The sequence below is a fragment of the Bos indicus x Bos taurus genome, chromosome 7 (genome assembly GCF_003369695.1).
Source record: "Bos indicus x Bos taurus breed Angus x Brahman F1 hybrid chromosome 7, Bos_hybrid_MaternalHap_v2.0, whole genome shotgun sequence".
In the NCBI taxonomy this organism is placed as follows: domain Eukaryota; kingdom Metazoa; phylum Chordata; class Mammalia; order Artiodactyla; family Bovidae; genus Bos; species Bos indicus x Bos taurus.
In genome coordinates this window covers 71,546,840-71,570,737 of record NC_040082.1, presented here as the reverse complement: position 1 = coordinate 71,570,737, position 23,898 = coordinate 71,546,840, and the positions used below count along the sequence as shown (strand labels likewise).

Below are 23,898 nucleotides of genomic sequence, written 5' to 3'. Positions count from 1 at the left end.
GTCTTTAAGGGGGAGGGCCAGGCAGAGGAAGACGTGCTCACAAAGGCGACAGGACAGAGGGCAGAGAGGAAGTGAGAAATGTAGAAAACGTGGCCTCCCCTTTCCCTTTCCCTGCCCCAACTTGAATGAGGTTGGAGAGGTCAAAGAAAACAGAGTTTGAAAAAGAGAATAAAGTTGAGATCTACCTAGAAGAAAAGAAGATGGAACAGGAGAAAATGATTTGGCAACAAAGAAGTCACTAGTGGCTCTATGGAGGAGTGGAGGTAGAAGACAATTTGCAGTGAGCTGACAGGAGTAAATGCAGATGACGTTTTTGTGTGATGAGGAAAGAGACCGGGGTGGTTAGGAGAGGCTGTATGCTCAAAGGACAGTTGGCTTTCAAAAAACAGAGTACTGGGCACAGTGAGAGGCTGAAGCCACACAGCAGGAAGTGGTATTAGGCTGAGGAGGCAAGAAGGACAGCACAGGCTTTAGGTAGGAAAAGGGTTAACTCTTCCTTCATGCAAGAAGAACTCTGTAGGACAGTGCCTCTCCACTGGCTTTGAATCCTTGTTGAAACAGGAAGTGAGTTATCTGCCAAAAAGTAAGGTGGGGGTGGGGAGAGGCTGGCAGCTGGAGCAGAATGGAGGTCTAACAGAGAGGCTGGGGTGAATGGAAGTGATGAGGATTCAGAAGACTAGAGAACAGCAAAGTGGGGGCTCAGGCAGGTGGGAGACTACTTGGCCAGGGTGCCAAAGACAGATTCAATCTAGCACCTCAAGGTGTAGGAGATAGGCAGGCTGGGGCTGAACCCAGGACTGTGGTTTTTCTAAGTGGGCATAATGGAAGGACAATGAGGAGCTGAGAGGACTGGTAGGAGAGTGAATGAATGATACTCAACGGATCTCAACTGGCCTGAGAAAGGAAGACAGGTGACAGACAGTCTTCTGGGGATGAAGAGGAGTGGTGGTGAGAGGTTACAGATGACAGACCCAGGGTCGGTTTCAAAGGAGCGAGGGTTAGGACACTGAAGAGTCATGGCTGGAAATGGTACGAGGGAACAGAAAAATACCCAGCTTCGTCTGTCTCCCCAGGTGGGTAGTGGGTGGATGCCTTTCGTGGTGGAAGATGTGTTTTTGGTGGATTGTAGCTAAGTCTGGGAGGTGACGGAGGGGTACTGTGGAGGAGGCTGATGTATAAACAGATAATGACCATGATCACTAGTTACAGGACATCAGAACTGCCTACTCTGTGTTGTATCCTGGCCTCTAGACTGGGTGCGGCAGATGGGAGCTATGCAGGCAGTTTCTGAACTGTGAATAGAGAATGATAAATGGCAGACTAGAGAGATGTGCGAGATGCAGCCACAGCACAGTGGATGTTACCTGAGGAAGACTGCGAAGGAGGAAACATCTGAACTGGGCTTGGGAGGAGGTTTTTAGAAGGGAAAGGAGAGGGCAGAGGTGAAGGAGAAAGGATATCCAGGCAGAAATTCATGAAAAACATACCAGGCCTGGGAACTGTGAAGTGTGTTCCCTGGGACCTAACCGGGAACCCACAGCCTTGGGAGGCCAGGAAAGGCCAGAGAGACCACTTCTGCCAACTGCACACTTCTGGCCAGGCAGTGCTGGCAAGGAGACAGCAAATGCCGACCACTTTCTGAAGGCAGTGGAAAGACCCTTTGGTTTACTACTTCAGGGTGCAGGGAAGGGGTCCTGGTTTGTCCTTTGAGCTGGAAAAAGATGGAGAAGCACTGCTGTTTTCCAGAGCACCAGGGCTGTTTGACCACCCAGGACCTGGAGCTAGCTGACTGTCAAACCCATTCTCTTCAGCTGCTGAGCTCCTGAGTGTGGCACTGTGCAGACACAGCTGGGGGCAGGCAGGCTAAGAGGTAATGAGGTGGCAGGGGACGAGTCATCAAGCTCTGCTGCTCGCCTGGCGGCAAGGCTGCCCGGGAACAGCTCCCCTGGTTCTGTCCTCAGCCTTCTGGGAGGAGTTCACTCAGTCCTTAGGATGGTTCATTCCCATGGCTTCAATTACATCTCCATGCCAGCAACTCCCAGCCCCACATCACCATCTCCACTCGGACCTCTGAGAATCTCTGAGTCACTGTGCCCCAACTGAATTCCGTCTTCTGCCAATTCCACCTGTGCTCAGTAAAGCATGCCATCCTGCCAGCCACCCTGGCAAACACCTAGGAGGTACCCTGACTCTATCATCTCCTTGACCTGAAATCAAGAGATCGCCTGCCTCCTCTGAAAACTCCAGCTCTCCTGCTCTAGGCCCACTATTGATCACCTCTCCCCTGGCTCTTGGGTCTCTGGCCTGGAGGATCACTCCTTCAGGCTACCTTCCACATTGCTACACAGTCACCTTGGGAAGTCCATCTGGTGAGTGCATTGTGTGATTAAAGCCCTTGGGTGAACCCCCCTCAGCTGTAGGATCAAGTCAGAGCTCTTGAGCAATACCATTCCTCACTTCTGCTATCTGCCTGCCTTCTCCTGGGTGTGAGCTCTGGCTTCAAAAACTGCTGTGGATGTGCTATGCCTGCTGCCAGGAGGGTCCTCCTGATTAATCTGTACTCACTCTCTACAACTCAGCTCTCCAGGCAGCCTGGTGATCTAGCCATTTCCAGTGCCTCAGGCAGGATGGGGGCTTCCCCCATCCCAGCACTTGTTGCACAGTAATATGCTTGTCCAGTGTTGTTTCTCCACTGGACTGAGCTTTTCCAGGGTAAGAAGCTAACTGCATCATATTTGGCTCCAAGCATTTGCAGAAGTGTTTGCTGAATGAACATATGACTGACTGAAGCAAGTCCTAAGCTTTGAGGAAGCCAGCAAGTGGCTTCTGACGCCAGGATTTGTTTTTCCTCCAATCACTGGACCCCTGGCTCCCTTACCCCGATGCCTCCCAAACTCATTCAGACCTTCTCAGAGAAAAAAGCCCTGCCAAGGCCTTTGGCAGCCAGCACTATTCATGCCCGAGAAGTCCTGGGGGTTGGGGGCGAGGGAGTCCTCGGGGGAAAAGAGGTGGTAGAGCTGGGCTCCCCCCACACCCACCTTCTTTTTCAGCTTGTGCCGGGCCCGCTTGGCAGCCCTGGCGCTGTTGGGGACTTTGGGCTCCGTGCTGTTGATGAATTCCAGCAGCTCATCCACATCTCGATGATCCACGGCGGGCTCCCCAGGGATCCCGCCCAGGGCGCCCCCCTTCATGGGCAGCTCCTCTTTGCGCCTGGTCAGCCTTGAGCGAAGCTTCTCTCGGATCTCGGTATAATTCCGACTCGTCGGGGCAGCGGGTGGCTGGGGGAGGGGAGGTGCTGACGTTACACCCTGGGCCTGGGAAGCCCGGAGCACTCCCACCCGCGGGCACCAAGCATGTGGTGAGAAGTAAGACAACTGTTCTTTCTACCACAGCCACAGAGGCCAAATGGCTTCGCCCTCAGCCAGGCTCGGAGCCAAGGCAGCGGTGGGCGGAGTGGGAGGTATGCAGCAGTGTTGCGAGCACACTGACTTGGGAGCCAGGAAAGCAGGTTTGAGCCCAGGCTTCGTCACTCGGAAGCTGTATGACCTTGGGCAGGTTCACTGAGTCTTTGTGAGCCTCAATTTTGTCATCTCTAAAATGAGGATAACAACTTCTAGCTCAAAGGCGACCAGCAACATAACTGCTTGAATTTCTTCTGTCCTCAACTGCTCTCCCCTAGCCAGAAGCCCTTTCCTCTTCACCTTATGAGACTTCTGAACTGCTTTCTCCCCGTCCAGAGACAGCCTGTACTCTGCTATGAGCCTCCTTCCTGGCGCCATCTGTGCTCACGGCCTGTCCCCTGCCTGGCTCCCACACTGGGGACTGAGAGTCTTGGCTTCCACTCTGCCTTCATCACGCACAAGCCTTCACTTCTCTGTGATTATGCACATTATGTATACATACTCATCAGAATCATAGCTTTCCTCTGCCACTTCCTTTCTTTTTGCCTAAGGAAAAAATGTCAATCTTAAGAGAAACCATGAGAAGAGCAAAGGTAGCAAACTTGAAAAATCTCTACCTCATCCATATGCCGTGAGGATCTAGCAAGCAGGTGCTGGTGAGGACTCACAGGGTCCAAGCACAATTATTAGCTCCAAGAGCAAGTGGGGCCCTGGGAAGAGCAAGGTACTCCCCTGGCTCCCCTCGGCTGGCCCCCAGCCTGCTCTGGCCTGGGAAGGCTCACTCACCGCATTGTGGCCGAAGAACTCACAGTAGCAGCAGTCACAGAACTTCCCATCTCGCTGGTGGGTGGAGGACGAGGTGCAGGAGCTACGCTCCGAGCTGCTGTCCTCTTCCTCGCCCAGCCCCTCGTCTGCCTCGCACGGCTGGGGAAGCTGGCACGTCAGGCCACTGTGGGTAAACTTGTGCCCCTTGCACCCAGGGTCCCTGCTGAATTGGGAGAAAAGACAGGCCCAAAGGTGAGGAAAGGCAGGGCAGGAGCACGCTGTGAGGAGCCTGGGGAGCAGCCCCACCATCGCCTTCATCTGCCTCATCCCACAAAGACCAAGGCAGGCAAACAGAATGAGCCCCTTTTAAGAACAAGGCAAACACCCCCGCTGTTCCTCAGGGCCCCCCCCAATGGCACTGTTCTGGAAAGGTTCCCCGTGCTTCCCCTCCCCAAGTCTACCACATGAGCCTTCTGGACTCTGAGGTGCCAAGTATACCTCTATCACACACTATAGTGACGGTCTATTTACCCATCTGTCTTCCAGACCAAAGTGTGCATTCCCTGAAGATATGGACTATGCCACTTTTTTTTTATGCCACTTCTATTTTTGGGTCCCAGTGTGTATACAAGCCTATCCACAGTAAGTGCTCAGGGAGTAGGTGTCTGAACAGATTAGTGGGCTGATGGTTCCTTGGAACATCCAAAGGAGGCCGACGTCCTTTCCTTCTCTACAGTTCCCCCCACCCTGACACTGTGGGTTTGTTTTTGGCCATACCATGTGGCTTCTGGGATATTAGTTTCCTGACCAGGGATTGAATCCGGGCCCCTGACAGTGGACGTGACAGTGGACCATGCTCAAAGGTCCTTCTGATTGAGATCGCACCACTGCACAGAGCTGCCTTAGCCATGTCTTGAGGTTAGGAGAGCAAATGTGCCTTGTGGGCCATATTTTGAGCTACTGTTTGTGCCAGGTATTGTACACAGCAAATCATTTCTAACAATCCCCAAATCCTGCAAAACAGGTTTTGCCATTCCCACGCTGCAACAGAAGAGACCAAGGCTCAGGGTGCTTCACCGTTTTGCCCAAGGAGCAGCTAGGACTCACCCTCCCACTGCACTGCTCTGCTCTGCCTCTGGACTTCAGGAAGCATCTTGTAATATGGACTAATTTCCCAGGGTAAGGAAAGGTCTGAAAGGTCCCAGAATTCGTGCTAGAAGAGTCAGAGTCCTGGGTTGGCCATCAGCAGTGGGAATGCTCCAGGGCTGATGCCAAAGGGTGCCAGGAGGAAGGGTGGGACAAGAACAGCCAAGGAGGTTCCCTGGGGCAGGAATCATTATCAAAGTGCTTAGAGGACTTTCCTGGTGGCCCAGTGGTTAAGACTTCCCACTTCCACTACAGGGGGCATGGATTCAATCCCAGGTTGGGAACTAAGATCCTGCATATTGGGTGGTGCAAAATAAAAAGGTGCTTAGAGAAGCTTAACCCCAACTGCCCATTATTCATCTACTGTATTAGCAGTTAAAAATTCCTAGTGCTTTAATACTGGTGGTTACATCAATTTGGAGACCCCTTTGGAAAGCAATTTTTCAATATGTATTAAGAGCCTTTCTCAATAAAATAAAAGCAAAAAATCCCTCATATCATTTAAACTGAGAACTTTTTTCACTGACAGATCTATTCCAAGGAGAAAAATCCCAAAGAGTGAAAAGCTTTAGGCAAAGATGTTATTTATGTTAAAATGCTATATGCCATGCTGGGATGACCTAAATGTTCAGCAACTGGAGAACAGCAAAGAATTTCCCAGCCTTTAAAGCTGAGGTTCAGAAGCCATGTGGGAACCTAACAGCACTAAGTGAAACCGGACAACGAAAAACCACACAGACACCACCACTACCACACGGGAAAGCTACTCAAGAGAAAACTGCCAGGAGTGCTGTATCGGGGTGGTGGGGTTTTAGAGGCAAATAGAAACACATCATCAACACACATCTGATTTATAAAAGACAGATCTTCTCCAAAGAACTGTATCTTTCAAATATATATTAAAACAAACTTTCTCAGTACTTAAGAGTTAATTCTAGGAATCTACTTTAAGGACAGAACTCCTGACATTTGAGTGTAAGGATGCTTATTACAGTCTACAAAAAAATCTACAAATGCCTGAATATCCAGGAATAGGGTAATGATAAAATAAATTATGCCACAGCTGTACAATAAAACATGTGCCCACTGAAAAAGTTTTTGAAGAATTTTAACTAAGGAAATGATGATGGTATTATGTTAAAAAGTAACCACACAAAAATAATACAGAATGTGGACCTCATTTTGTTATGGATATATAGAAACGTCAAAAAAAGAAAACATATTGTGGTGTTAAAGTTTATCTTTAGGTTGCCAGGAATTTTTTTCTTCTTTCATGTATTTAAAATTTTCATACATTTATAAATTTTCCCAAGTTTAAAAAAAATTAACATATTCCTTTCATATCTGGAAAGACTATAGAAAAAACATAAACAGAGTATACCCTTTAATTTCCACCCCAAAGTTTTCCCCAAACTCTTAAGTTCAAGTCGTCAGGGAGTTTGCTCTTTGTGCCACTCACCTGTGAGTGCTAGGGAGCTGCTGAGAGCTGGGTGGTGGGAGGAGGGGCCCGCTGCAGTGCCCGCTGCAGTGACCACTACAGGGGTGGCTGCAACCCGAGAATGGAGGAGGCATCTTCAGGAGCGGCATGCTGGTGGAGGGAAGGTGGGGGCTCTGACATGGCCCTGGGGTGTGGGGGGCAGCAGCCACGGCAACAGGGCATTCTGAAACCTGGGCAGGGAAATGCACTGCTGGGGTGGTGGGCAGCAGGTGCGGGTGGGGTGGTGAGCCAAAGGATCCGGGGTGAGATGGGATCAGCGGCGCTGGTTGGGGGTGGTGGCCGGTGGGGCTGTTAGGTGGAGCAGTGAGGTCTGAGTGCCGGTGGTGCTCCGAGATGGGGAAAACCTCACCTGTGGGCGGATGGGGGAGAGAGGTGTCAGAGTGGGAGCCCAGATCCTGGGAAGGAGGCCCAAGGGCTCACTGCTACAGCAGCCTGCTTACTGTAACCAGAGGCAACATGCCTGGGCACAGTCTCTCAGCATGGTAGACCCATGAGCTTTTGGAAAAGCCTAGCGGTACCTTAGGTTGGAGAGATTTCTCTGCAGGCAGCAGCTGGACAGGCTGAAGATGGCCAGGCCTGAGGGAGAAGGCACCAGGAAGGCCAGTCCCATGCAAGGTCATAAAACTTTTTCTGGGCATAAACAGGGGTTGTATGTTCTATCTTTGAGTGCTTCTCTAGGACCTGTCTGACAAGGCTCTGCTTCTGGGCCATGTGCATCAAGGCAGCTAGGATATTCCAGACTTTTGGGCGGCCCCAAATTTCAGAGGACAAGTGGGAAAGCACTTTGACAACTCTCTCTGGCTCATGCACCAAAATAACTGGAATTATGTATCGCTCCACTCACAATTCTGGGGGTAGCACCCCTTTGAAGAACTCAGGTCCTCCATTTAAAAGTAGACAGTAATTCATATTTAGAAAGTACAGCAATAACTCAAGATTTTTTCTTTGGGTTGCTAAGCATTATCCCAGGGTCTAAAAAAGGCTTACACAGCTGCATAACTGGCTAATAATCAATGCAGCTCACACTGCCAATCTCGTGTGGACGCAAGTGCAGTGCTTTTATAAAAGCACCCATCCCTTGGATGGAGAAGAGGAGATACTCAGGCCCTCTGTGCTGCTGCAGCAGTCAGGTGACCTGAGTTCTAATTCCGTAAAGGCCCTTGCAGACCTTTCTCTTCAGCCAGTGCTTACCAGGTCCCCTCTTGGATCCAATGGGAACAATTATCAGAGCCAATGCCAGCAGTATTTTTCGAGTTCAGAATCTTGGGGAAAGGATTCCTACCAAGATAGTCAAGGGCTAGATTCCCTACTTGGCTTCCACCAGAACAGCTCCACTTTTATTTATTTTAATAACCTATCTGATTTGTTTGAACAAAATGGTTATGAAAACACAACTCTCTCCATTTATGGAGAGAGCTCTCTTCTGAGCTTGGAGACTCACCAGGGATTGTAGGAGGGCTCCCGAGTGAGCCACCTGGCATGGCCCCACTGGAGTGCGGGGAGTTCCAGAGGCCCGAGAGCTTATGTGCTGACAGGAACGAACTAGGATCCCAGTCCCCTGAGTTCCCATGGCAGGAGGAGGACGAGGAAGAGGACGATGAAGAGGAGGACGAAGAGGAATGAGAATCACCCCCACAAGACTGTGATTTGCAGGATGTGTGTGACAAGGAGATCTGGGGAAGAAAAAGGCTCATGGTAAAACAGTAAACATCAGGGCTGGCCCTCTGCTGCCTTGGCTTCCCCAGGGGCACCTCCCACCAACTGTGGGAATGGCCCAGTTCCCACAACTCCAGGTGCAAGGGCAAACATGGGCCAGGCCTTTGCCAAGAGGGGCTGCAGTGCTCCCTGTGAAGTGAAGTATGTGGATGTGATGAGAGATTCTGGTAGTGGCAGAGACTGCCTGTCAGCTGTGGCCTTTGGGGAGTCCTGAGAGCTGCCAAGGAGAGGAAAAAGGTCTTTAAGTCAGGAGTCCTGAAGCTGAACTGATTCTGGGTTAGAGAGAGGGACTGAGGGGAATGAAAAATGAGGAGTCTGACCTCTGTGATTCAGGAGATGGCAGTTAGATGGGGCATCTTGGAAGCCTTCTAACAGAGGCATTGCAGACCCTCAAACTGACCTTTGCCTTCCATGTCATACCGGTTGGTTTTTGAGCTGCCACAGAGCTGAAGGCAGCACAGTCACAGGGAGGGTCAGGATCTCGATCTACCAGTGCCTCCAAGCCGGCCATCACACGGTGCACTGTCCTTGGGGGCTGGTGGGCTGCCTGAAACCTCTCTTTTCTTCCCCCAAATGTGGGCCACAAGCTGCTAATGCTGTATGGTGCACCTCTTTGGCACCTGGGCGAAGGTGTTGCCTGAGGACAGCCACCTGAGCACAAGGCAGCCACAGCTCAACAGCCTGACTTCTCTGGGCAGGCAGCACTCCTGCATTCAGGGACCCCTTCTCAGCGGTTACCTACCGCCACTGCATGTTCTCGACCTGTCTGCCTTTCATCTTCCTCCATGCTCTTTCGGCAACTCTGGCAGACCCACAGAGGCATCTCGCCTAGGAGATTCTTGACGAGCTTTGGCATGAAGTCAGGGGGCAGCTTCTCACCCTGCAACACCAGTCCGTTCTGGGAAGGGCCTTCTTCCCAGCCTTTGCGTTCCCGGTGACACAGCAGGCAGCAAGTCTGCACAGACTGGCTGGTGGTAGGGGGAACCTGTCCAACAGACAGAAACAGGGTTTCCCAGAAGGGGAAAGGTTCTGCTTAGAAACAATATTAACAATACTGATGATATCACTTATTATGTGCCAGGCACTGGGTTAGGCACTTTATTTACCCAATTTTAGTTCTGGTAAACAGCTCTGCAAACTGTGTTATTATTCTCATCTTTTTTTTTTTTTTTGAAAAGAAGAAACATTTCAAGAAGAAGTCAAATAAGTTGCCCAAGGTTATAGAGGGAGTGAGTGGTTGAACCCTATAGAATTTGAACCCCAGTGAGGATGACTCCAAAGCTCATGCTCAAATGCCCTAGTGCCCCAAAGTCTCCAGATCCTGAAGGTTAATGAGTCGGCCCTTCCTGCTGTGGCATGTCTGGGAGAGGTCACAATTCTTGGGCTGTCTGTGAAGTCTACAGACCAATCCTCACCTGAAAGGAAAAAAAATGCTTTCAGTTAACGCAGTTTGGGAGACCATGTGGGATTCCCAAAGAGCTGCACAATTCCATTAGGATCACAGGAGCATTCTGGAAGAGCCAAAGAGCATCAACTCAGCTGAAAACCGAGCTGGAGGGTAAGGCAGATCCAGGGGCTTCTGAGAAGCAGGGAGGTGTGGTGAAAAACCCCTGGGCTTTAGGTGTCAGACTGACATGAATTCTAATCCCTCCCTGACCACAAATGAGCTGGGTGACCTTGAGCAAGTTATTTAACTTCTGATTTCCTACCTACTGCGCAGAGCTGTTATGAGGGGGGTGCATAAACAAGGAAAGTGCCTAGCCCTGTGCATGCCCATAGTACAGTCCCAGTATACAGTCATCATTATTATTATTTTTCCTTTTTCCTTCTAGGACAAAGCTGACCTATAAATATAAGTCTATAGGTTTTCTGTCACACTGAGGGAGTGGCTTGAGAGACTGATTGTGTTTAATGACCCCATTAATGGCTTTCCTATATCCTGCAACTTTGCATTGTAGTCCCTTCTCACTCTGACAATCATGTCACTTTCTTTGGCCAACGAATGTCAGCAAACATGCTGCCAGCATGAGCTTGAAAAGTGTGTATGCATTTCTACTTGCTCCCTTGCATGGCTGGACTTGCTCGCTCCTGCACCTCTGCCATGCCACATAAGCATGACCAGGCTAGCTGCTGGAGGGATGTGAGAGACCTGTGGGGAAAACTGAGTCTTCCCAGCTGACTGGCCGGTAGATCAGATACATGAGTATAGCTGAGATCAGCCAAGTATGCCCCAATCAGCAGAAACACCCAGTCAACCAAGAGACTCATGACAAATAATAAATGGTATTGTCTTAAGCCACTAAGTTTTGGGGTGGTTTGTTGCACATAATAGTTAACTGATATACCTTCCAAACTTACCCACCACTAGGCAAAACATATTTGCAGAGGCCTAAGCAAAGGAATAATACAAGTATCACTTTCATCCTACCAATAAAATAAATGGCATAATCTTTTTCAAATAAAATCACCTTCTCACAATAAGTTGGCATCAGGGTATCCTTAAATTTGTAATGTTACAATTACACTGACCTGGGTCCCTGGTTTCTAGAAAAAGAAACAGTAGTACCAGAAGCATGTGTGTTTGAGCCTGTGTGTGTGTGCTCAGTCGCCCAGTCGTGTCCGACTCTTTGCGACCCTGTGGACTGAAGCCCACCAGGCTCCTCTGTCCATGGAATTTTCCAGGCAAGAATACTGGAGTGGGTTGCCATTTCTTCCTCTAGGAGATCTTCCTGACCCAGGGACTGAACCACGTCTCTTGGGTCTCCTGCATCTCCTGCACTGACTGGCAGGGAGATTCTTTACCACTAGCGCCACCAGTAGCACACTGAAACATGTGGGGAATTACAAGGACCTTGGGAACAAATATCAGAGAGAAAGAAAAAGAAATCTTACATATGGAACTCGTGTGAGATGCTGCCTAAAGTCTGTGCCAAGGGGACAGTCCAGTGAGCAAGTCAGCTGCTTAGTGGCAGCTACAAAAGAAAACTGCATTCTAGAACCCATTTGTGGTGAGTATCTCATGGTAAGGGTGGAAGGCTGATAGAGAAGTTAAGGTAAAGGAGGCCTTTCTGAGACATGCACCCAGGAAACTTTCCATAGCTACAAGATGCCATAGTATTAATAACTCCAGGAGGAGGAGGTGAGCAAAGTGACTGTATTTTTTAGGCAAACACCAGGATGTGCAATTTTACTACAATGGAGCTTCATTTTCCAGTGTTAGGTTCGAGTTATTACAGAAGATGAAAATCTTGGGTAAAATAATTCTTGAAATTTTTAATGTGGCCTGCAAAGTACAGTATATATGGTTTCATAGGAACAACCAAGAACGCAAATGTACAATGTAAATGACAATGTGTAGCGTTATTTGCTGTTTTCTTTTAAAAGTGAAACAATTCTTATAAGGTAAATATGTGACCTGTGTGACTGTACTTGATCCTAAAGTACTTGTGGGAGGTGCTGGAGTATAGAAGAAACAATACTGGCTTTGGAATTAATCCTGGGCCTCCACCACTTACCAACTGTATAATGTTGGGCAAGTTCTACTTATTCTGTGCCTCCCCATCTATAAAATGGGATTAAGTTCTGACTTGTAGAGTTGGCTGTGAGCACTGTGATAAAGCACCTAGTCCACTGTCAGGCATATATGCTACTCAACATATGGCACTAATTATGAACATGATGGGAGCAATAGGAAAAAATATTTAAAATCAGGACTAGGGTTGAAAACATAGACTGTCCAGTCACTGTATTTTATGAGAATGCATGAGTCTCTCATATGTAATGAACTGAAGGTGACATTCAGGCATCTTAACCTCTGTCCTCACTCCACTATGTAATTCCTTAAGTTCCCCAAATACTCCTTGTGCTCTCCTATGTCACATCTTTGCTAAAGGGGATCCTCTGCCTAAACCCCTCTTTCTCCCCACATTTACCAATAGGTAGATGAGCAGGGCTTAAATAAAGCCCAGCCTAGATCTAATCTCACCCAAGCTTTCCTAGAGATTCCCTCTTACAATTCACCTCTCTTTCCCATTTCCATACCCCCACAGCACACTGGGCCTTGGTGACAAGATTTGTGCCTTCTACTACACTTATTTACCTGTATCTTCTGTCCCTTCTACTAGGTTGTGCTCCTAGAGGGCAACTACCAGGTCTGATTCTTGTCTGGATCCCTCATGGTACACCACAGGGCATAGGCTCAGTTGGGCATATGGTGGCTAAGTCAGATTTGTTAAGTATCCCCATGGCAATACAGCTGGCAGGCAGTTTGGTGAGACACTGCTTGAAATTGTTGTTTCCCATAGTAAAAGGCCGTCTTCCCACCCTGGACCTCCAACCAAATGGTTCCAGTCGCAAGTGTGGAAGAGGGGAAGATTGTTGGAAGATTGTATTCCTCAAGGATTACAAGACTGCTTATTCATGGAAATAATGTGACTTTCCCTAGAGCTGAAATGGTACACATGATAAATAAGATTAGCCATCAAAGGAAGTCAATTTACAGGGCAGGCTGTCTTTCTAGTTAAAGGAAGAAACACAAGGCCTGGGAAGCTAATTAAGTACAAACTGAAGCAGGGATGATACCATCTATGTTGCATAAGGTTGCCCAGAGGATTAAGTGACATTAGAGATGCAAAGCACTTAGCTCAGAGGATCTATACAGGAGATGCTCAATCTACTATCTAGGCTCCTGGGCTGGTCTTTTTTTTTTTTTTTTTTGGTCTGTTCTTAGTAAGTCTACACTGGAAACTAGCTTATCTACTGTCCTGAGTTCGGTATATTAGATTCTTTCTTTCTAGGCCCAGGAAGTTTTAGGGGGCCACCCTCAAAGTTGTCTTAACTCTAAGCCTCGGTGCCTACCTCTGGGTAAAATTCCCAATGGAGCCTGTGGACTGTTCTCTCTCATATTTTCATCTCTATTTTAATTGCCAGAGGGTACTGAGAATCCCAAGCCCTGGAGATATTATATACAGTTAATACTGTCAAATTTTTGCTTTGGCAGAAAAACTCTTGGTTTATAGTTTCTTTGACTGCAATCTCCTGCTACTTTCCAAATTCTTGAAAATCGTGACCTTGTATGCCCTGTAGTCAATTCAGGCTTTCAACTAGCTGCTCTCAAGCTGTACTTTTTAGCAGCTAGCACAATTTTACAGTAATCTCACATGAAGAACATGATCAATACATGTTTATCGAATGAATGAAAATTCCAACCATGTTTCTTCATCAGAAAGGCTGTTGGAACTGATTCTTCAACCCAGAGACCCTGGGCAACAACTAATTATTCCTTCTTATCTCAGGTTAAATTCATAGCCTCTCCAGATTCCAGTCTAGCCTTAGGTAAAAGATGGAGGAGCGAAAGGAAAGGTTGTAGAAGTTCTCTAAATTTGGGATCTGCTAAAAAAGCTCCAAGATAATTCTGCTTCGTTCTGTGGGCAAATGTCAAATCTCTGGACGTGGGGAGTTACTCACACAAGGTATCTGTGCTATAGGCATATCCCCAGAGCTCTCAATGAGCCAGGACCCTAGACGGTGGCCACTCCCAGCCCAGGGGGCTGGCATGCACACCCAGTAAAACTAGTACCTGTGCCCTCATCTGACCAGGCCCGAGACTTTTCTGTTTTTGTCTGAGAAGTATTATGCTAGGACTTTCTAGTTTTTCCTGGGGAAAAAAGAGATAAAGTCAAAGGAAGGGAAAGCCAATTTTTCAGGGAGCATTTTTACTTCAAAGAATGACTGACAAACTATGGTTATTCAAACTTGGGTATTGGTAGACATTTTCTCAGAAAATGAACAAAACAAGCCTATCATCTCCAAGGAAAACTATTCTGTTTCTGTGGTCAATGATAAAAATTCAAGTTTTAGGTGAAAATTAGAATTTTGAAAAAGCTGCATCCACAACCATGAGCTTGACAGCTTCCTAATACTTAAGAATTTACGATGAAATTGATGGTGATATTAACAAATGTTATTTTTTGATACTATAAAATGAAACAGGAAAATATCTGCAAGATCTATATAACTCAGTGAACCTATTTTTCCAAATGATCAAAGCATGATACCACAGAGTCATGCACTGGTATAAAGTCCACCCAAAGGGTTAGATGAACCAACAGATTTTAACATAAATGAGTATAAAGACTTTATTGATATGTTCTCAGATTCCATATTGCGAAGAATACCAACAATCATCTGAAAAGGCTATCAAAATACCTTTCTCTTTTCCAACTATGTACCTGTGTGAAGTTAAATTTTTTTAAAAACATAATTCCATCAAAATAATGTACTGCCAACAGACTGAATACAGAAGCACATGTGTGTGCACGTACTCAGCTGTGTCTGACACTTTGCGATCCCATGGACTGTAGCCCACCAGGCTTTTCTAGCCATGGAATTTTCCAGGCAAGAAATACTGGAGTGGGTTGCTGTTTCCTTCTCCACGGGATCTTCCTGATCAGGGACTGAACCCACGTCCCTTGTGTCTCCTGCATTAGCAAGTGGATTCTTTACTACAGGCACCACCTGGGAAGCCCCAGAAGCATGTAAAAGAATCTAAACTTTTCCTATTAAGATAGACATAAATTTGCAAAAGTGAAAACAAGACCATTTTTCTCACTTTTTGGGAAAATTGTTATCTCTAATTTAAAAATCGTTATTTACGTTAATATGATAGATCTAATACTGTTATTCTGAAACGAGTGACCAAATATTTTTAAACTTTCTCAACTTTAATACTTAATTTGGTAAATTTCAATAGTTTAACCAACAAAAGCTCTTCTGTGTCCTCAAAAATTTTTAGAAATGTAGAAGGTTCCCAAGACCAAACCCTTTGAGAAGAGCTGATGTAAAGTATCTAACAGCGCCTGTCAGCCAGTGGGTGTGCTATAAGCAACAGTGACTATTAACAACCATATAGCAGTTCATGGTATATCTGAAGAGCTGTTTGGGGTCATGAGAAAATTTTGCACGACAGCCTTTCTGGCCACAGTTTGGGAATTACATGTCACTAGGCCAGATGGCTATCAAGGACCGCTCTTGAAGCTGGATCTAATTTCCAAAACCAAACCTGCTCTCATTTCTTTCATGGGTTCCTTTTATTCCCAAGAGTTAGTATATGTTTATAGAGGATTCCCCCAAGACACAGTGCTGTATCTACCCAGGAGCCCTGTGACAGTTTCTAAATTCTATTCAGAAATGGCCCAACTCCAAAAGCCTCCTTGTCACCGAGGCAGGCAGACAACAACAGTTAAAATTCCCTTCCAAAAGCAGAGAAAGTGATTAGTTCCCCAGCCTAGAAAAACTTAGCCCAGTCATTACCACTCACTCTTCCATTCATCCACTCATTCCCTCATTCAACAAACATCCTCAGATCCTCTACCTGGTGCCAACCATTGTGCTAGGTGCTAGGAAACAAGAGTTCCTGCCTTAAGAACACATGCATAAAACCAGGCAGGTTCATGCACAGGGTTGTCAATGCTCCCAAACTCCCAGGATGCCTCATATTCATTTTGGATAATCAGGCAGGAACACATATTAAAATAATATACAATTATAATCAGTAAACAAAATAATAAATATAAATTAAAAACAACCAATTAGGACATTGGGATTCTCTCCTTAAGGTTAAGCTTATATTGTGCCTTCTCACATATCTATCCATTGAAGATATTGGATATTCAATCTTCTATCTATTGAAGATTTCTTTCCTTTACCTCCTCTTTCCTACCTTGGTCTCTTGTCATCTCTAGGCTCCTTTTTGGTGGAGCTTGCTACTCTCACTATGATACCTTTTGGCCCGTGGCATTCATAACGTGGCCCCAGCTGATCTCTCCATATTCCATTTCCATGCTTAACACCCTGAGCCATAGGTTCTATTTGTACTATTCCTCAGATACACCGTGCCCTATCAAACCTCAGCTTTGCTCCTCAGGAAATTCCTGCTCATCCTCTAAGATCTTGGTCAAAGGTTGATGAAGCTTTTGCTGGACCAGGCTAAGCAGAATTCTTTTAGTACAGTGTCTATCGCATTGTGCCATAGACACATATCCTCTGCCCACTCCCAAACCCCTGTAGAATGGGAGCTCTTTGGGGGCAGGGAGTGGACCCTGGCCATTTAAATGAGTCCAGGAACTAGGCTTGGCTTGGACCTGGCACATAGCAGGCATTCACTGAATAAATACATGATGTTTAAGCCATCTGGCTTATGTCTCAGCTGCTCTACACAAAGGACAGGAACTAAAACATAGCCCAACTAGCCCAACATACTATGCTGAAAAGGCATGGCTGCGTCACTCCAGGTCACTAATGGGAAGGCATCAGGGCTAAGAATCTCAGACCATTCTAATGCTGGCCATCAGAGGTATAGTTAATTCTTAGGGAGCCAATACAACTACACCTCCATGCCCTGAGCTTTCACCCAAACTCCCACTCAGGCTGTTGGCTCAGGTCCTTCCAGGAGACAGGACAGTAGTTTCACAACATAAAGTCAGTTTGTGGAGAATTCTCTCCGGCTGTACAGGCTGAGTCAAGGATAGAGCAGTGAGTCTCTCTGACCCCAGTGGCCCTCTACCTGCAAAGGCTAGTTCACCTGTTGAACCTGTTTCCTGGGTGCAATCAGTCATGGGAAGGCCTAAGCTCCTGCTTATTTACCTGGAATCTCAGGCAAACCTTATTACCGACTACTCTGTAATGGCAACAGAGTTCTCATGGATGAAGAGAATGACCTTTGAAGACAGACTGTTGAGTTCAAATCCAAGTTTTGCCATTTTCAGTATGATCTTGGATTATTACTGAATTTCTTTGAGCCTCAATTTCCTCATTTATGAAATGAGAATAAAACCATACTTCACAGAGTCGTGAGGACAGAAGGAAATAAATTATGTAAAGTACCTGGCCTGGGCCTGGCACACAGTAGGTGCTCAATACCCGTTAGTTTCTTTCCTCTTCTGTCCTGGAAGAAATGACAGGGAAACTTACTAAGTGAGACTTGCCCAATCCAAAGTTATTACTTGAAGCACAGGACAGAAGACTAGACAGATGACCTTCAAGGTCTCTTTAACCCCCCCAGTCCATGTTCTCTGGCTACAACTTCGTAATAAGAACCTTCAATATTTCTAGGCCCTTCTTTCTGCCTTAATTTCTCTATATCTATTCACTTCAGAATGGCGGGGGAAACCACAAAGGGAGCTGGATAGCTAAGAGTCTTAGGGAGGGAATAAAGGAGAGGTGGCCTATAGGACAGCACCATGTTCATCCATCTTGCACTTGGAAGGATGAGGGTGGGAACATGGGCACAGAACTGAAAGGTGCAAACACAGGGTCCTTCCGAGGACACAAGCATTCTTCTCAGTTCTTTTCTGCTCTGCATATTCCACCACGAAGAACCAAGAACCACTCCTTTCCACGATATTCATTCCCTTTCCCCAATTCATCAAATGTATCTTCACTCACACTGTCCTCTTTGCCTCTTCCTATTGAGGCTCAGTTTGGGTATTACATTCCCTTAAGTCTACCGGCAAAATAAACTGTGCTTTTGCTCTGTGTTAGGGGATGCCCTAACACTTTTTTTACATGTCTCCTGAACAGAGGTTATCACGTGTACCCCGATTGTCAAAATCTGTCTTCTCCATAGCACTGTGAGCTTTTCAAGGGCAGGGCCTGTATCTCATGAGTCACTGCATCCCAATTGTTCAGCAGAGATGGCAGCACATGTTTTGATACACAAAGAAAGATTAGCAGTTGGAGAATATGGACAAATGGCAAACTGGAAAAAGTTTGCTTTTTCTTTAAAAACTAAGGCTGCTTCTTCTTCTGCTTAGGGAAAAGCTCTTTCTCCAGGAAGCTCCATTCTTTAAAGAATACTCTAGGCCTCCAGAGAGATCCCCATGGCATGCTCAGTTAAACAGTTCCCAGACCCAGCCACATATCAGAAATCATCTGAGGCAATTTAAGAACAGGTTCCTGGGCTCCAGACCCAGAGACTCTAGGTCTGGGATAGGGTCTAGCAAAGCACAGGGGATCTGATCATTAGTTAGGCTGGGGTGAGAGAGAGGTAGAATCAAGCAATCACAGTTGCTGCTTCTACTGAAAATTACTTCCTCCCACGCTCTCATTCACTTTGCCACATCTTTTGTTGACTCCTCATAGCCTATAGATTAAAGCCCAAACCTACTAAACTCTCCCGTCAGACTTCTCACCACTCTCCATGAGTTGGGCAGTTCTGGACTCTGGGTCTTTGTCTACGCTGCTTGCTTTGCCTAGACGCTTTGTCTCACCTTCTCTGGAGGACCTTCTACTTGACCTTGAAGCCTCAGCTCCAAGAAGCCTTTCTAGGCTATCACATCTGTGCATCCTCAAAACAAAGCACTATACTAATCATAGCTACTACATGTGTTCAGTGCTTGACATGCAGTGCCTGCTGAACCCTAGTTTGAGTCCAGTATCACTGTCATTTTATACACAGAAAACCAAACAAAAGGCTGAAAACACTTCTAAAGGTGTGTACCAGGATCTAGAATTTGACTCAACTTAGAGGAAGTGATGCTCCTCTAGCTTAACTGTAATTATTACATATATGTTCTTTAGACCAGGAGCCCCTGTGGGGAGAGACCATGTCTGATTCACTTCTATATTACCAGCTAGCCCAGGACCCAGCACAGACCAGGAGTCTATTAGTATTGGTAGAATAAGTGAACAGCAGGTTAGGTGAGAGGAAGGCTGGGCATAGTGCGTGTGTAACGGGCCTGAATGAATGAGTGAATGCCAGCCTGGCCTAGCAGTGCAGGCACTAAGAATAAGGTGCCAGAAACCTAACGTTTCTTTTAACAGCCACTCATTGAACACATAAGAACCATGTGCAATAAATACTCCAGAAATGAATTAAAAACATAGCCCAAGCTCACAAAATTCTAGGCTTAGTAAGTGAAGGTATTAGGATATTAATTGTACATCTAACATATATTAAACTTAATAGTTCTGGGAAATTTTAAGGAAATTTAAAATTTTAGGAAGTATGTTTTAATCTTCAAAGGTCTTTTGGCATTTCTACATAGTGAAGCTCTATTGGTTTACAAAGGACCAGAGGTGACAGGGATCTCTACTCAGCATTATTTCCTCCTACCTGCATTTAAAATGGCTAGGTGGGCAGTAGAGGGATTATCTCGTTCATCTGTGTGCTCTGAATAAAGGCCTTGGCACAGAGGTTGTTAATACCTGCTGAGTGGATTCAATATAATGAGATGATTTTAATAAAGATACTGTCATCTGCTCCTGTCCCATGAGGGAGTAGGTTCAACTCTGAGCAGTGGTGGAGCCAGGTCTCTAGAGTTCCTCTAAACTAGGCTGGGCAAAGTCCCACGGGAAGCTGCAGAGGAGAGACAGGAAGGACAGGATGCGCTCAACCCCCACCAACGCCAGTTTATAGTCTAGCGAGTCTCCTGGGGGTTTACTGAGTGAGTGTGCACCTGGACTGCAAGCTGAGTGGCCCAAGAGAACTAGAAACAGCCAGCGGAGCCGGCAGGTGAGAACACACAGGCTTTGGATGGCCAAATGGCTCCTGCCACATGCCATATCCAATTCTAGCTCCGGCATGAGGAGCACTAGATGCTATGCAGGCTGCTCCACATTCTCTTGTGAAGCTGCGTAAGCCTTAAAGACGGGAAGAAACATGCCTGGAGTAACAAAGCCAGGAGACTGAGCAGGAAGCTCACCCCAAGTCTGTAAGATTCAATACTATGTCTCTCTGCCTCCTTCAACTGCTTTGTAATTCGTCCCCCACTCCCGCCACCTTCACCAAGAAGGCTATAACTATTTTAGTCTTCTCATGGGGAAAACAAACAAACGAGGATTTGGGTTTTTAGTGAATGCATCAATGTTGTTTAGGGGCCTAAACAATTAGAAGAAAGGGCTTTTGGGATTCCAATTAAGTTCAAGGTCTTGCATTTAAATATGAAAATAAGCAAAGGAGATTGGATGGAACCAGAGAGGCCTATGAGCCTTAACTCAGAGAAAGCAATGCTCTTCTAGCCTTACCATGACTACTATATACATGTTCTCTCGACCAAATGAGCCCCTTGTGAGGAGGGTCCACAGTTGATTCACTTCTGTATACCAGCTAGCCCAGGGCCTGGCACAGATCAGGTGTCCTTCATATGATGAAGAGGGCAGACACTTCCCAGAGACTGCAGATGACTAACTTCTGGAAACGTGGGCCTAGCAGTACCAGATTTTTAGCAGCAGATGGCACAAATCCAGTTTTGTGGGGAATTGATTTTTAAAAATACTGGCTCAAATGAAAACAAAAAAAGAAACAAAACATGTGACTTGGGGCATTAAACCCTGTGTGTAGACTGAAAGTGATCCCATTCTCCAGCTTTGGCTTCAGTGTGGCATTCGACACTGACTTTCACCTTACTCACCCACTCTAAGTGCTTGAGACAGGGGGCTAAGTGGTGGTGGGAGCCAGAGGTCCTCGCCAAAGGTACGCCTGCAGGCAGAGCAAGCACTGACCCCATTCTTTCAGCAGGAGCTTTTCACCAAGGCACGAAGGTCTGCTTCTGGCACCCAGAACCCCCTTCCCCAGCAAAAACAGGGCTCAGTCAGAAGTTTGTTCGTTTGTTTCACCTATTTCAGCTAGAGTTAAAAAAACAGTCTTGCTAAATACCCCACAGTACATAAGAAGGTACTTTATGGGGTGGTGGTAGGTGTACCTATAGTAGGAGTTATTTGGGTAAATGTTTAGTTTCTCTGAGTCTCTGTTTCTTTGTCTGAAAAATGGGATTAATAGTATTTATATCTTCATTCACTAGAATTTATCAATCACCAGGCTTAGTGGTACAATAGTGACTGACTTGGTTCCTACACTTTAAAGAGTTTACAAAGCAAAAGCAGACTAATAATTATATCAATGGTTAACTCATCACATTCCCGCTAAATGCTGAGGAGAACACAGGGGTGCCGAGAAGGTATTTAAAATGCCTAGCGTGAATAAATGAATTAACTGAAAGGTTAAGCAGTGGAAGAGGTAGGAATCTATCATGTTAAAACTGTTACCTAAATAAAAACCAAATGGTTATGCCATCAACCAAACTTTCTGGCCATGAATACTATAGGCTGGTTAAGTGGCAGGGGACCCTGAATGGTAAACAAGAGAAGACAACAGCTCCCTGACCCTCCCTTCCCCTACCTTCCTCTTCTGGAGAACAGCACTCCCAGGGGCCCAGAGAAGGCTAGAGGGGGAAACAGCTTCAGGGTGGGAAGTTAAACTAGGCAAGGGTGGGGTCCAACTTGAGTTCTCAACTTGAGGAGTCCTTTGGAAACAGTCTCAGCCCAGGGTAGGGGATGGGGATGAAGTGGGGGCTTCTCACACTCAGTAAGTGGTGACATCTTCATTAATTAAAAATCTTACTATGATCTGAGACACAAAGGAGACAGTATAAAAACTGGGTTACAGTAATTTCAGGTTCTCAACGGATTCATTCTCTCTCATTCACCTAATTATTCCTACTCTGTGTCAGCAAGGCCCAGGGCTACGTGTGGAGGGCTGGGGACAGACAGCATGATTTGTGCCCCTGCGGAGTTCACAGTTCAGTGGGGGGAACAGACACATCAACAGACTATGTCATTGTAGAACGGGGAGTGCTATCAGAGAAGAGCACGGGGTCTGTGGGACAGAGGGGCACCTCACACAGCTGGGGAGGTCAGGAAAGGCTTTCTGGGAATGGTACCCCAAACAGCGTCCCCACTCACATGCACAATTCCAGAGATTCTACTAGAAGGCTGTCAAGAGCCATGCCTTCTGGCTGCACCAGCCTCCCAGAGTCCCCTGCTGCCCGATGCAGTGTCTGCAGAGCCAAACGCATCTTCCGCCACGCCTCATCCTCATCCGGCGCTGCATCCGACCCTCCAAGACTCCTGCAGGAGCCTGCCTTCCTCGGCAGACTCATCCAAAAAACCAACTCAAAACTCTTTTGTCAGAGCAAGCTTAGGGCGAGCCACCCAGCCCCAGGTGCCACAACCCTCCCAGAGCAACTGTGGCTCATGCCACCCCAGCTTCGCAGTGAACACTGGCAGGGTACCTCCTATTATCTCCTTTGCTCAAAAGAAAGTGACCTTCTTCCAGGTGGCAAGCTGGAAGCCTTGGAGAGTCCTCCTACTGCTCACTTTCAGCAGGACTCGCCAAACCCAGGGATCTGAGGGTTTGGGTGGGCTGCCTCGTGGGTCAGGGGTATAGTGGGGAGAAAGAGCAGGCTTTGCTGGGTTTCCAACTCAGCACAGAAGCCCCACCAAATAAGTCTTCTAGGCAGCCTGGCTGTCTGCTTCAACTGCTCAGCTGGGCAAGGCGGGGCGGGGTTGGGGGGGACGCCCTGGAGACAGATGCTGGGGGCACAGCTGCTGAGAGAGCAGCGAGGGGAAGGGGTGGAGCTGCTCCCGAGGGGGTGGAGAGGAACAGGCTGCAGCCTTCCAGGGCCCACAGCCCCGACGTGGCCTGTGGGTGGGTGGGGAGCAGGTGGGCCCAGGGAAGGTGAAGGGCACAGAGCTAAGCTGTGGCCTTAAAACTGGAGAGCCGTCCTAGTGGGTGTGCGGCCAGAATGTATCCCGGAGGCGGCGGGAGAGGGCAGAGAGGCTGGTCTCACTCAGAACCGGACGGGCCGTGCCTCGGCTTTGGACCAAAGGGTCCAGGCTCACTCCCGCCTTGGGGGAGAAAGCCTCAGCTCTGGCCCTCAGGGTTAAGGTTCTGGTCCCAGCCGGGAATGGTCCATCCCCAAGCCCGTCCCAGCCCCACTCCGGGGAGGTGAAAGAACCCGAGCAGGCAGACTCGCTTCGCTCGCTCCTACCTGGGGACCAGGCGCCAGCTTGGGCTCGTCCTCCTCCCTGGGGTCGTCGCGGTAGGGCTCCGCCGGCGCCTCCGGGGGCCCTGCACCCGCTCCCGCTTCCAGGCTCGGCGGCGGTGGGGGCTCCGGCGCCTGGGGCTTCTGCGGCCCCGTGGCCCGCGCCCGCTCGCGCCGGCCCGCGCCGCCGCTCGGCCTGCTCCGCCTCCGAGTCATGCTGCTTCTCGCGCCTCTCCCTTGCTCCACTCGCGCCGCCGCCGCCGCTCCCCACACAGGACAACAGCCAATATGGCGGCGCCCGGCTCCCCCTCCACCGCTGCCAGCAGGTCAGAGGGCACACGGAGTCCGCGCCGCCGCACTAGCCCCCGAGGCCGCCTGCGCCATTTTGCATAAGGTCACTACCCGGAGTTCTGCGGGAGAGTAAATCTGGTGAGGAAACGCCCTCCTCATTTCGGGATTCCGCGGATGAGACCTGCGCCAGGAGCGGGTGTGCGCTGTAGTAACCGTGCTGCACGGCCCTGGGCGCTTCAAAACTGGCTGTTAAATGGAT

The 23,898-nt window shown here is 47.8% G+C and overlaps 1 protein-coding gene across 8 annotated transcripts in view; it reads right to left on the bottom strand.

The window, feature by feature from the left end:
* FAM193B (family with sequence similarity 193 member B) overlaps positions 1–23,636 on the bottom strand; it is a 30,791-nt gene extending 7,155 nt beyond the window's left edge. Inside the window, exons 1-7 of one of the 8 annotated variants that reach the window (XM_027546827.1) lie at positions 23,355–23,415; positions 22,267–22,458; positions 9,406–9,511; positions 8,252–8,483; positions 6,772–7,159; positions 4,188–4,389; positions 3,039–3,278 (exon numbers count right to left, since the gene is read on the bottom strand). In XM_027546827.1, the coding sequence (XP_027402628.1) occupies positions 3,039–3,278; positions 4,188–4,389; positions 6,772–7,159; positions 8,252–8,483; positions 9,406–9,511; positions 22,267–22,379 (1,281 nt within the window). In that variant the 5' untranslated portion in view covers positions 22,380–22,458; positions 23,355–23,415. The other 7 variants (XM_027546830.1, XM_027546824.1, XM_027546825.1 and 4 more) reach the window with 7 other exon arrangements.
* Positions 23,637–23,898: the final 262 nt, after the last annotated feature.